General features: G+C 40.2%; 1 protein-coding gene and 1 long non-coding RNA gene across 3 annotated transcripts; one reads left to right on the forward strand and one right to left on the reverse strand.

The window, feature by feature from the left end:
* Window positions 1–760: 760 nt before the first annotated feature.
* tap2t (transporter associated with antigen processing, subunit type t, teleost specific) lies at window positions 761–12,063 on the reverse strand. Of its 2 annotated transcripts, XM_085285319.1 has the most exons (13): window positions 11,742–12,063; window positions 9,896–10,005; window positions 8,978–9,527; window positions 7,842–7,956; window positions 7,601–7,731; window positions 7,145–7,350; window positions 6,796–6,993; window positions 6,443–6,571; window positions 6,187–6,366; window positions 5,885–6,058; window positions 5,183–5,342; window positions 4,021–4,157; window positions 761–1,774 (listed from the first exon to the last, which is right to left on the reverse strand). In XM_085285319.1, exons 3-13 carry the CDS (start codon window positions 9,480–9,482, stop codon window positions 1,577–1,579), a joined length of 2,133 nt encoding a protein of 710 aa, XP_085141445.1. In that variant the 5' UTR covers window positions 9,483–9,527; window positions 9,896–10,005; window positions 11,742–12,063; the 3' UTR covers window positions 761–1,576. The 2 variants fall into 2 exon arrangements, with proteins under 2 accessions (XP_085141445.1, XP_085141444.1); XM_085285318.1 differs by lacking the exon at window positions 9,896–10,005.
* LOC146568924 (uncharacterized) lies at window positions 1,118–10,790 on the forward strand. Its single transcript, XR_014893672.1, has 3 exons — window positions 1,118–1,846; window positions 8,980–9,539; window positions 9,821–10,790. It is a non-coding gene; the product is annotated as an uncharacterized LOC146568924 (long non-coding RNA).
* Window positions 12,064–12,994: the final 931 nt, after the last annotated feature.

Genomic DNA, 12,994 nt, shown 5'->3' on the forward strand with positions numbered 1-12,994 from the left:
GAACTAGTGTTAATGTTTTCTACACAGAGGAACTATTCAAAGCTTTAGAATTTGTTTTTGAAGACCTAAGATTTTTTCGGCGTTTACAAATGATGCTAAATAAAATGATAAAGGAGGGGTTCGGCAAAACAGGAAACGTGAAAGTCTTCCCATGAACATAAAAACAAGAAAGCAGATGTAAAAGCCTGCCAAGAACATGCGGAAGTGAAGCCAAAATAGGCTTATCTGCACAAGAATAGAAACATATTTGCAAGTCAAAAATGTGGAAATATCCTTTCATAGCCCTGGAGGGAATTTGGATGAAAACACTTGTTGTTTTTAAATTAATCTGTTTATTTTATACTTGTTTTTCAGTGTTTGAACCTCGTTCTGTTCAGCCAGGTTTTTTGGTATCTTATTCCACTTATTTGGTCTCTACAGCTTTGTTTTCTTTCCATCTTCCAGTAAAAGTTTGCAGGCAAAAATCAGCTTGTCAGTGATCATCCATGGATAGAAAAGGAGGCAGCAGCAGGAGGAGATATTAACATTTAAGTGGACTCCTGCCATAACAGTCCCAGGGATTTGTGTCTCCTCTGCACTGTGGAGCTCGTAAGGAACAAAATCCAGTTTTTGATTTATATAAAAACACATCCTCTAAGTTATCCTTCAGTATACATGAGGTTTCAACATTAAATGAAGCTGACCTCCAATGAGGAAGTCTTAATAAGGAAGAGAAACGACCGAAGTAAAAAACTGGAACGGATCAGGACTCAAAAATTTCCATCAATTTTTCTTCAAAAGCAATTTTAATAAGTATAGTTTAAAAAAGTACATCAGTGAACAAAATCCACTAAAAATAATATTTCTGGAGTTTCAGGAAAAGACACCATGATTCACGGTGGAAACCACAGGTGATGATAACTCTGACAGGAGGAGTGACGAATGTCAGTGACAAAGTCTCACCTTAACAGGAGCTTCTGTTAGAGCGAGGGCTTCTTTAAGGAGTTTAACCCGTGATTCACAGCAAAGCTTTAACACATGGAGCACAAAAGGCAGTGAGAAAAACAGTCCTTGACATTCAGAGCACACCAACACTGAAGCCCTCCATCATTTTAATTGCCTTAAAATGATGGAGGGCTTCAGTGTTGGTGTGCTCTGAATGTCAAGGACTGAATCAGAAAACACTTCATTTTAGAGGACGACCTCTAAATCTGAGTCACTTTATGTCATGACCGTTCTGCTGCCATGTGGAGTATTCATATTTATTTGCATTGTTTACTGGCAGGAAACCCCACATTTTTCCTCTAATACTGCCAATAAATTGCATATATGAACTATACTCTCAAAATGTAGTTACCCATGGTAGCTAAAGGTCATGATTATAATATTCTCTCCACTTCAAACGTTTCCTCCCAGATAAATAAACGAGGATGGACGAGTTGAGCTCCTCTGACCGACCAAACATTGCAGTAACACTTCTGCCGTTTGAAGTTTTCTGATGATGAACAGTTCATTTCTCATGATACAAACAGGTAAACAACATCACTTCTTCTTTGTCTAGAAACGAAAGTATTTGTGCGACGAAAGCACGAGCAGGTCATTGGCTGTCCTGAGAGAACAGCTCCTCCTTCAGACGATAGTAACGCCCTTTTTTGGCCATCAGCTCACTGTGCGTCCCCTCCTCTACGACCTCGCCGTTCTCCAAGAAGATGATGTGATCAGCCTGCTCCACAGTCTTCAGCTGATGAGCCACGACCAGCACCGTCCGGCCACGAGCAAAAATCTCCTTCAGCACCTGAACACAGAAATATGAGGCCACTTCACAAACACAATTCTTTTGTGGACCTCTTCCCCTCTTTGGCTGCAGGTAGTGGTTGTGTTTATTATCAGTTTATCAGCTAAATACTTTCTGGATTAACTGGTTAGTCTTAAAAAAAATCAACTTTACAATAATACTAAACTCATAAAACCCTAAAAAATTCCAAAAAGCTTTAGGTTTCCCTTCGACCTGCCTCTGATTCAGGTGTGCAGAGATATCTTTGGGCTATTGTTTTCCATGTCAAGACTGGGGGTGTTGCTGCTTTAAGCTTCTGTGTTATTTCTATTCTAATTTATAGTTACAAGTTTAGCCCCTTCATCTGATTGGTTGCCACTCATAAACAGATGGGTGGGGCTTCTGCACTCACAGCCAGAGCTATGTTCATTCAAGTTCCAGCAACAGGCCCATAAAATTAGAAAACTGTCTTATAGTAATAGGCATCCACACTATTGAGTTCCTGTTTCTCTTTATTCTTTATTTTTCTTTTTCAAGTTGCTTCCGTACGTTTTTTTGGATGTTAACTACTCCCTCAGTTTTCAGCCAATTTTCTCCGTTCAAACTTTAAAAAATTCTGCTCTTTCTGGCTATGACTTTTGGTGCTCATAACTTCTATACTTTTTGAGATATTGAATTTTTTTTGCAATATTTTTTGCCCATTTCTGCCATATTATCAGTGGCCTCACTGATTTTCCTTGCCGGGTTGACCTGTGTTTTAGCTCAGTGAGTTGAGCATCCGTTCTCAGACTGGAAGGCCCGGGTTCAAGTCCCGCTTATGGCAAAATTTCTTTCAGTTAACAGTTAAACTTTTTTAAAACTCTTTTCAGCACAATTTTCAGTTTTTTCACCACTTTTCAGCACAAATACCAGCTTTTTCAGCTGTTTTCAGCAAAAACCTATTTTTAGCAGAAATTCTGCTGATTGAACTCTTTTCAGCAAAATTTTCAGTTTTTTCTGCTGTTTTCAGAAAAAAACTATTTTCAGCAGAAATTCTGCTGATTCATCTCTTTTCAGCGCAACGTTTTGCTTCTTTACCTCTTTTCAGCAGAAATTCTGCTGCTTCATCTCTTTTCTGCAAAATTTTCAGCCTTTTCACCTCTTATTAGCACAAATCTCAGCTGTTTTCAGAAAAAAACTCTTTTGAGCAGAAATTCTGCTGATTGAAATCTATGCAGAAGAAATTCTGCTGATTGAACTCTTTTCAGCAAAATATTCAGAGTTTTCACCTCTTTTCTGCCCAAATTCTGCTTATTCACCTCTTCTGAAACATTTTCAGCCTTTCCACCTTTTATCAGCACAATTCTCAGCAGCTTCTGCTCATTTCAGCACAATTGTCAGTCTCTCCACCTCTTCTTTGTGAGAATGAGCTAAATAGCAGCCCTTAGACCAGGAGGGCCAGGTTCGAATCCTGCTCAGGGCAGTTTTTTTTTTTTCTCAACTTTTTCAGCTTTTTTCGGCATACATCTTCAGCGTTAAGGCATCCACACAGCATTTTCGCAGGAAATGCAAATTTTTCTAGTTTCAAATGTGGCTCGCTCATCTTCTCGATGAGCGAGCCACAGGTCAGGAGAGATGCTTTGAGCACAGCCCTGAGTTTATGTTTAGATCACTTCCTGTAACCCCTATTTTGACCACGTGCACTATGAGCTCTGTCATTTCTTAACAAACCTCACACCTACAGAGCAAACACCAACTGATACGACTGGAGTGAAGGACGCGAGCTGACAAGTTTCCAAACCTGAAGGCGGTGGATCGGGTGATGAGAGGGACCAGGGTGAGACTGTCCTGAGTCATCTGGGGTGAACATACTCACATCAGGTGTGGGCCACTGTGTGGATTAATGGATTTGCAACCCCGTGACTTTGTCCACTTCCAAAACAAAATAACTTTGAAGGATCTGCATTTTGACACATACTAGAGGTACAAGTTCAGGTGCACTTCATCAAAGAGATTAAAAATCATGATGGAAGCGGTCCAGACTCGCCTGAGAGGAACAGGAGACCAGCCAAATCTAAATCAGGGGAGGTTTGCTTTTTCTTTTTGTGTTATTGGCCCACTGCCCAAACTTTCTCATCGCCAGATATGTAAGAGCAGCTGCTTGACTCACACCCACACACAGAGAAAACCCATTCGCGCTTCTTGCATGCAGGATTTCCTTGTTTGGTCACCGTGAGGAAAGCTGAGGGTCGTATGGAAGTTTCTGAGCTTTATTTTTATATACGTACTGAATGCTGCGCCTCGACATCCAGTTTACTGGTTGCTTCATCCAGAATGATGACCTGCGGGTCTCGAACCAGAGCTCTGATCACGGCGATGCACTGCTTCTGTCCTCCTGCAAGACGACCCCCACCTTCTCCTACATCTGAGAGGACAAACAACACAGACCAAGGTTACAGTGGAAAACATGCACCTGCTTCAGGTTTTTCCATCACAACTTTACAGTTAATCATTACTGAAACATAGCTCGTGGTTTACCTGGCTACCAGCTTCCAGCTGGATATTTTACAACTGTAAAATCTGACTTTCCTTACTTCACATCTGTCAGAAAAAGTTAATATTAACTTTCATAAACCTATCTGCAGCTCACCATGATCTATTTTAAACATGTGCCTCTGTACTTGATTATTTTGTCAACTGACTTGAGCATTTTCTCCTTGTTAGATCACCTCTGTAGCTGTCATATATTTTTATTTCCTGATGTAATGAATGTAATGAAAAGAAAAAACACACACAAGGGGCTTATAAGAGAAATATCTCACTGCAATATGCAGTATGAGTAGATAGAGAAGTAATGTAAAGAAAGGCAATCAAGCAAAAGTAAACAACATGAATCTGAATTTTTCCATGTTGTAGGTATGTACTCATTAATAACACTCTTCAAATTTCAGTGATTATTTTCACCGCTGTGGGCAAAGTTAATATGCAGAAGCGTGCTGGTCTTTCAGGGGTGGGATTTCGTTTTCCCAAGGGGTCACATGATAAACTGGGACTGCTGTGGACCAATAAGCTGAACTCAGTTCGTCTCAATGTTAATTTTATCTCTTTAAAAGCTACTGTTATTACTTTTCGGCTCTACTCCACATTCCTGGAAACTGAGGACATTTGTCTTCAAAATAAAAGTTGTGCATTAATGACACATTTCAAAAGGAGCAACAGACAATTATGTCATATAGAAAAGACAAGCAACCTGCTCGAGGTTCACAGTGCCAGCGGTTACCAGGGGCTCACTGACAGCTCTTTAGGCTTTTGATTAGCTTTAGCAACAACTCAGAACTGGTCAGGTAATGCTCATTTTTCCACTGTAACCAGTGGTTGGCAGACAGTTGCCAAGTGGTCTCTAGACCCGTGTGATTGAGGTGAGGCACAATACCACAGATGGCTCTGTACCTGTGTCGTACTCGTTCTCCATTTCAGAGATGAAGTCGTGTGCGTTGACATTATTTGCAGTTTCTTTCACCTTCTCGATGCCGCAATCCTGCAGGCCGTATTCAATGTTGTATCTCAGGGAGCCAGAGAACAGCACGGGATTCTGGGAAACCAGGGTTACCTGCACGAAGAAAGGATTAATGTGGTTTCACCATTTAAACAATTAAAGTAAATAAGCTGACGCGTCTCACAAGAACAAAACCTGAGAGTCAAAGTTTTGTTGGGCTACATGTGGAAAGAAGGAGGTTCACTGTCCACGTGCTATTTTAAGATCTAGACCTACTAGTAAATCAAATACACTTACACCCTCGTCCCCAGAACTGGTCCAGCTGCTCCAGTCAAACAAAAATCTTCCAGCCTCAAAACTCTGAAGAGTGTTTGAGCTGAAGACAAGACTAGACACGGCAGCTTTCCAAGCAAGAAAAGCCTTTACAGAAACCCTCTGACGACCTCTTTGTGTCATTCATTTGAGGAACCGAGGTCTGTGACTTGAAGCTGATTAGACCCACAGTTTTAAACATTAACTGCATCTATATCTAACATACGATTACATGTTTGCATCAATTAAAGACACATTAAGTACTGAGATCATATGTACCAGGAGCATCCCTACATTATTTGATTTAGTACAATGATTTAAGCTGTACAATGAGCCGTCTGTACCTTTTGATGGAAATATTTGTGTTTGTAAAGGTGGAGCGGCTTTCCATCCAGCAGGATCTCACCCTCCTGGGGCTCATACAGCCTCTTCAGGAGGCTGACACAGGTGGTCTTTCCACTGCCGGAGGGACCCACCAACGCCGTCATCTTCCCTGGCTGCAGCTCCATCGACACTGACTGGAGAGAAGACGTCAGTGCAGCATTCATAAATCTGTCCACCTCTCACAAATTAATGATTAACACCATTCCAACAGTGACACTGTAGGATTAACACAACCATCACTGTAACACTAGGAAACTGTTACCTTCAGGGCAAGTTTCTCTTGATATTTGAAGGTGACATTTTGGAAAACAATTCTTCCCTGCAGATTGTCAGGAGCTAAATCTCCCTCCTCCTTACACTTGGGTGTCCTGTCCAGGTAGCTGAACACTTTGGAAATCACTCCAACTGTGGCCACCGTTTCACCATAGCAGTACAAAATCTCCTGCGACATAAATAACCCGTTGAATATCAAAAACAGGCACTACATGTTAATAAATATCCAGAATGATTCGGCTTACCCTTAAATTGACTGACATGGGCTTCTGATACAAGAAGAAGGACACAAGACTGCCGATGCTGAGCTTTCCGGACGAGATGAGAGTGCGGGCCTGTAACAGCATCAGTATCTTTATCCCCAGAGACACCAGCTAAATAAAGAGAGTTTGGAGAGGAGGGTTACTTGCGAAGGAGCTAAAAAACAAACAAAGCAGGATCCATTATCATGTCAGCACATATCAAATACTGGGGAAATACTAAAATGCTTTAAGAAACCAGGGTACCGTTTCTTCTTGGTGCTTAAATATTAGCACATATGCAGTTAGAGCTGAGAATGAAACATGTTCCCTTGCTTGTAACATGACTGTCGCCTTACCCTCCGCACTAGGAGAAAGACTGAACTGTAGATTCCTGAACGTCTCTTGACTACGCGCATCTGCGCCAGAGCCTCCTGATATCTCCTGATTTCGTCTTTCTCGGCCTTGAAGCTGCGGACGGTTTGAATCCCGCTGACCGTCTGGGAAGCCAGGTCTGCATTCTGAGCTTGGCAGTCCTGAATCTGCTCTTTCAGCTCCTGTCAGACAACAAATCAGGATCAACAAATAAAGTCTTCATGACTCCCACTTTTAATATCCTTGATTCTTTCCAGCTGCAAACATTTTTCTTCCTGTCATCGAAAAAAGATAAAGAAAAGTCTGGCTGTTTTTTCTTCCTTTTACACCTACCTTATACAAGGTGCTGTATTTGTTTTGCACTACAGCTAAGAGTGGCATCTCTATGCAGGTGAGCACAGTGAGCTCCCAGGACAGGCGTAACATCACTACCAACATGAGGAAGGTTTTTACTGTGCTGCGAACCACGGCGTTAGCATTCAGCGCTACCGTGCGGCCCATCCTGTCCACGTCAGAGTGCAGGCGGGAGGAAAGACGACCTGGATGGTGAAACAGAGAAAAGGACAGAGTTCAGTAACCGCTTAAATCTGCACAGCTTCAATGTTTGTTTTAGATTATGAGGCTTTTTAGACGCTAGTTTGTCGGGCCAATTGCAGTTTAAGATGACGCTCCATTTACCGAGGGTTAAATCAGCGTTAATATTTTCATTAGGGGAACCTTTGGCATTGTTGACCCTGCAAATTCATGCAGTCCCTAAATATCTTAATAGACATGTCGTGCTCCTCTCACCGGGGTTGTTATCATCAAAGAACTGCACTTCCTGCTTCAGGAGGGTGTGAAACAGCAAATGCTTCAGCCTCTTGTTCAGTCTGGCCAAGGTGCACATAAATATACCACCTCTCATGCCAGAGAAGAGCGCGCTGTTAAGATGGAAAGACAAAAAAAATCAGAGAGATGCCAAGTAAATAAATGTTCTTCCTACAAATATCTGAGAGACAAAGAAATGGTGGGAACAGTTTTGGTTCATCACCTTCCGAGAGAAATGAGAACCAGCTCTCCGAGCGCATAACCGAAGCCGGCTTCAAGTACTTTACCACTCAGCATATCAATGACCTTCCCCTGATACAACGGGATAAACGTATCACCTGTGAGGAAAGATGAATGACAGGTACAAAGGTAAACAAGGACAAAGTCAACAAATTTATTAAAAACTTATTTCGAAAGCAGTATTAAACCGTAGTGAGTATTTAAGGACATGTAGTGTGTGGTGGAAATCACATTTGTTACTGACTAGGTTATGAGTGCTGATGATAGACCGTATATAAAGGACAGACTGTGCATTTTTAAGCCAGCCCCCTCTTTGTAGGGGTTTCTTAGCAGAAGTGACAAATCTTGGATGAGCAGGTGGAGTCAGTGTGCAGGTGCCGGGACATGCTGCAGGCACGAAAAGTGCTGTCATGGTGAAATCATCTTGCCCAGCCTATTTTTTTAAAATGCCAAAACCTGCACGTGGACCTTATAAAACATGCTAATGTTGACATAACTCGTCTCTCGTATTGATTTGCCCTTTTGTGGACATAAACGAATGGTTCAAATCTGTGCTGGTCTTTGGAACAAATATTCCAACGTGGCTAATTCTGCCATCCCAGCACACAGACTCAGCAGCAGGAATCGATGGTTTTACTCTATCAGTGAACAATGATAGGAGAAAATCTGCTCTCACAGTCTAATTTTTACTTATATACTGTGTTTTAGAGAGGATTTGTAGACTCAAAGGTCCCTTCTCTTCCAGCTGATTAGAAAAAAACCTTAAACAGAGTAAAAGAGAAGTTTTGTTTACTTCTCTGAATTAAGTAACATGCAGGACCTTTCAGGTCTAACAGGATTTGGAATCCAGGAAGAAAAAGACAAATACATACATTCAAGGCCTCCTAACCTATAAACAAACTTCTGCAGCTTCTGTTTCCACTCTGATGCACACAGAACAGCAAGTCCGGTCTCTTAGAAATATTTTATGAGGGAGTGCTTGCTAACAAGCTTGCCCTCCACCCTCTGATCCTAACACGGCTACTTCTGCCTGCATGTTTCTGATCCATAAGTCTTACACTGTAATAAACACATGTGCTCTATCTAACACACTATAAAATGGGAATGTTTTATACTTACAGATGACTCCTAAGATGAGGAAACCGAACGCTGCGATCAGGTAGAGAGTGTCTGGTTTGAAATATTTTAATGTCCTCATAAGCAGCCCACTGGTATCCAGTTTGACGCTGTCCGTTTTTGTTTTTCCATTCCCACTGAGACCCTTTTCCCAAATTAAACAGGCCAGAGATGAGGCCATCGGGCCCAAGAGGAGCATGCTGAGATTGGGAGATGGGCCCGAGTAAGGCTCAGATGGAGATGCTTTAAGGAAGCGTCCACTTTCAAACACGGGAGGAAGAAGGCAAAGGAGCGCCACCAACCTGTGGAGAACAGGCTGGGGCTTTCCATCAGTCAACACAGAGGTGAAAACATGGAGGAAAACCCATTTTACAGCTCCAAAGGCCCACACGCCTTCCAGTCCACCACAGCTGGAGCAGTCGAGCAGCAGCAGCCCGGTCCACATCGATGAACCCAGAACTGCATCGAAAACAAGGACGAAAAATCCTGAGGCTGCCACATCCGTCATTTTACCCTCGGTTGGCGGTGAAAACGCAGGAGGCTCAATTGGATCCTACAACAGCAAGTATTACAGTCACTCAGAAAAGATGTGTTAAAATCTAGATTTACTTTATCAGGAAAACAATTATATTTCCCAAACGTGTGTCTTTTTGTAAAATATTTAACTATTAATCCCAATCATCTCAATGACAGTGGAAACTGCCAGAGGGGGAAAATCGGGCAAACAGGACTTAAGGTTCAGAGTTAACTATTGCAGGTGTGAGCAGCTCATAGTGGGAAGGTGATTCTTTTGAACTTCACCGTTCTGATTGGTTGATTTGAGTATCTTCTTTTTCTCTCTCTCAGGAAAATAGTTAAATCAGATTGAAAAGCTTCTACTTCAACCAAAAACCGTTCATACAGGAAGCAAACGGCCATTACCTTCAAGGTGAGCGACTAACAAGGAGTGCACAGGAAACCACTGACTGGCATATGACCTGGTAGTAAATACTACATGGAGCCCGGACTGTCCACTAGTGGCCAACCATCATCTGCAAAGCAATGCATGATGAGTTAATTGGTCCCTGTGTAAATGGTCCTTAACATTTTTCCTTCCACAAGAAGATGAAAATAGAAACGTCAACACTAAATAGACATTTTCTTTATTAATTTCTATCTGGTTTCGTTTAGTTTCATTTAGTTTCTAGTGTTTGCTTAATTTGTTTCATCTTCTTTTTTTTTTAAAATTAATTATTGTAGTATGAAGGGTATTTGTCAGCACTGAAGCTGTTACAGTTAACTAAAACAAACTAAAAAATTGCAACTAGTAGTGAAAAAAAATTTTTTAGTTAGTGGAATAAAAATAATAACTAGAATTTGGAAAACGAGAACTTTATGCATTTAAAAATGTAAATGTGATCACATTTCCAACAAGCAGCAGAAAGTTGGTGTGCAACTAGCTCATGTGCATGAGATGTTTACATGATATTTAGTGTTTCTAGCTCCTCTACAGTCTTTAGTACTCAGAACCTGCCAGTTATCAACTGCCTCCTCTGCTACTTCGATACAAGTGGCTGATGAGGACATATCTAATCTGTTAATCTTCATCACAAACATTTAAATAAAAAAGGAACCATTCTCCGCAAATGAAGTTTCCTATCAGTGGTCATGCATCGGTCTGTAAAGCCTGACACACACACAGAAGCTGGAAACTAGATCTCATAGGTGTACGTTTAAATTCACATCTCTCCATGTAATTCTGTTTTAAGATATTCTATCTCATTGGTACATAATTTGCGCAAGTTTAATGTGTGTATGTATGACTGTGTGTGTGCCTGAATTACTTTTGGTTAATTTAGGACCTTTTGCTACTGTGGCCCAACATTCATTTAAGTGGTTTTATAAGAACATAAATATCGATAGAAAATATCAGAGAAAATAAAAAGTAAAACTGAACTGAAACTAAACCTTTCCTATTCCAAAATGGAAGGATCAAATCTGGCAACAGAGTGAAACTAGCGTAAACTGAAACTAAAATTTTAAAATTAAAAAAAGGTAAAGTAATATGAAATTTTATACTGTAATAACACTAGTCAGGATCCTAATTTTTCATGACTTCAGAGGAGAGATTACAGTACAAACACAGCGCTTTGTGAAGCATTTGGCTCACGATCATGAGGTCATCCTCAAGCCTCAAACATCTGGACCAAAACCTCACCTGAGACGGTGTAATAACAAACTGGACCAAACTATAAAAGGCTAAAAATAACCACATTTCCTCTCTATTTGTTATACTTTGTGTCGTTTTTTGGTTTCAGTTTTTGTTTATTTGCACCCACTCTCGCAGTATTAGGGTTACTCTCAACAAATATATCCTTAATCACTGAATAAAATATGCAAAAAAGTAAAAATATAGGTCCTGCATTTTTAATTTAATCTACTCTAAGTACCACAGAGACACATTTTGTGACTCAGGGGATAAAACGGTGCTGTTTTTCAAACTGTCTACATCACACTTATGGAAAATATGAGCAAAACGTTAACACTAATATCTGTTATAGTTATATTAACAAAGCCTTACAGATATTTAATGCAACTGGAGCATAAAATATATCTGCAGCTGCTGGTTCTCATTGTAGCTTTCTTAATTGAGGTGGTAACTTCAGTAATAGGCCGTTTAGGTTACCTGCTCTCCTACCTGCCGTTTCACATTTACCTGTGTATACACCTGTGACGCATTAAAATGTATTTAAAATTGAGTTCATCGGGATTGATTTAGATTACCTACCGTATATCTCTCTCCTCCACAGAGCACAGCTAGCTTAAGTGTCTGCAGCACCCGCTTCACTTTTACTTTCACTTTCATTTAGCTGACACCTGCGCGGCTCAGACCACGTTAAAAAAAAAAAAAGAGCGACATTACACAAAATATCAAACTCTGTCCTCATGTCTGTTCAACTATCGTTTTTGTACCACGAATCAACGTTTGTGGGACAGCTGTGGAAAGTTTTACACTAAGAAAACGGCTCATTTCACACATTGGCCACAAGATGGCAGCAGTTTGCGTCGTTGCTTATGCTGCTGGAAACTACTTCCTCCCTTTCACAATAAAGGCACGGCGGTTTGTTTAATTGTCTGTGTAGGAAAGATTTACACCCTTTTGACAGTGTGACACTAATTTTGGCAAAAACTCTTAAAAAAATGTTTTTACATGAAAGTTAGGTTTTATATATTTCATATGACAGTTTACTGGTGAAAATTCCCATTTTTGCATTTTCTAAAAATAGTATAATACATAAAAGCATAATAATAACATTACACATGATTCTTGTAGCATAACAGGGGACACTTGGATGTCATTTTCTTATCATATTGCCTGGCCTTTACAGCACAAGTCAGATCCCAGTTTTTTATATTAATTTAGACAGACAGACAGACACTAGTGCAATTTTACCAGCATCAGCAGAGACCGATCAACCATTTTTGAACAGTTGATCATAAAATGTTGACACCAAACTTTTTGACCATGAAAAATTTTTTTTGTGGAATTTATTAATTCTTATAAGAAAATATAAAATCAGTGTCAACCCTTTCATACTATAAGAAAAAATAAACAGTATACAGGCTTATATTTGATAATAAAGCCTTGTATTACATATTTTTTGTTATTTTTGTTCTAGTTTTTAAACAAGCACTTATGAAAACAAGTTTGAAGAGAACACATATAATATAGTTTTACTTTCTCCTCAGCATGACATTCAATGATTCTTGCACATAGAGAGAGGACCAAGTTCAGCAGGTATCATATGCTGTGGAGCCCTAAGGACTATATTAAGGGTATTATAGTGTGTAAACACACAGTGTCACTGATTGGGCCAAAGTAAAAATGTCAGCAGAGAAACAGAGTTTCTCCCAAGTGTCTCTTATCCATTTTTATAATTTTATTAGGTATAAAATCAAATGGTCTTTTTTCCTAGTAAGATCAAACTTTGACTGTTTCCACTAATTTATTGGGCACTTACCAACAACTGCTGGGCTTCA

The sequence above is a fragment of the Mchenga conophoros genome, linkage group LG8 (assembly GCF_057382185.1).
Source record: "Mchenga conophoros isolate Kocher_MC1m ecotype Shallow Benthic linkage group LG8, M_conophoros_male_GT1.1, whole genome shotgun sequence".
NCBI classification, from domain to species: Eukaryota; Metazoa; Chordata; class Actinopteri; order Cichliformes; family Cichlidae; genus Mchenga; species Mchenga conophoros.

Bases quoted from the DNA above. Each gene is read 5' to 3' on its own strand.
- tap2t (XM_085285318.1), bottom strand. From the start codon at position 11,819: ATGAAAGTGAAAGTAAAAGTGAAGCGGGTGCTGCAGACACTTAAGCTA. The intron at 9,528-11,741 runs GTAGGTAATCTA...TTGCTGTTGTAG, and splicing joins GTGGAGGAGAGAGATATACG to GATCCAATTGAGCCTCCTGC. The intron at 7,351-7,600 runs GTGAGAGGAGCA...TTCACCATCCAG, and splicing joins CTTTGATGATAACAACCCCG to GTCGTCTTTCCTCCCGCCTG.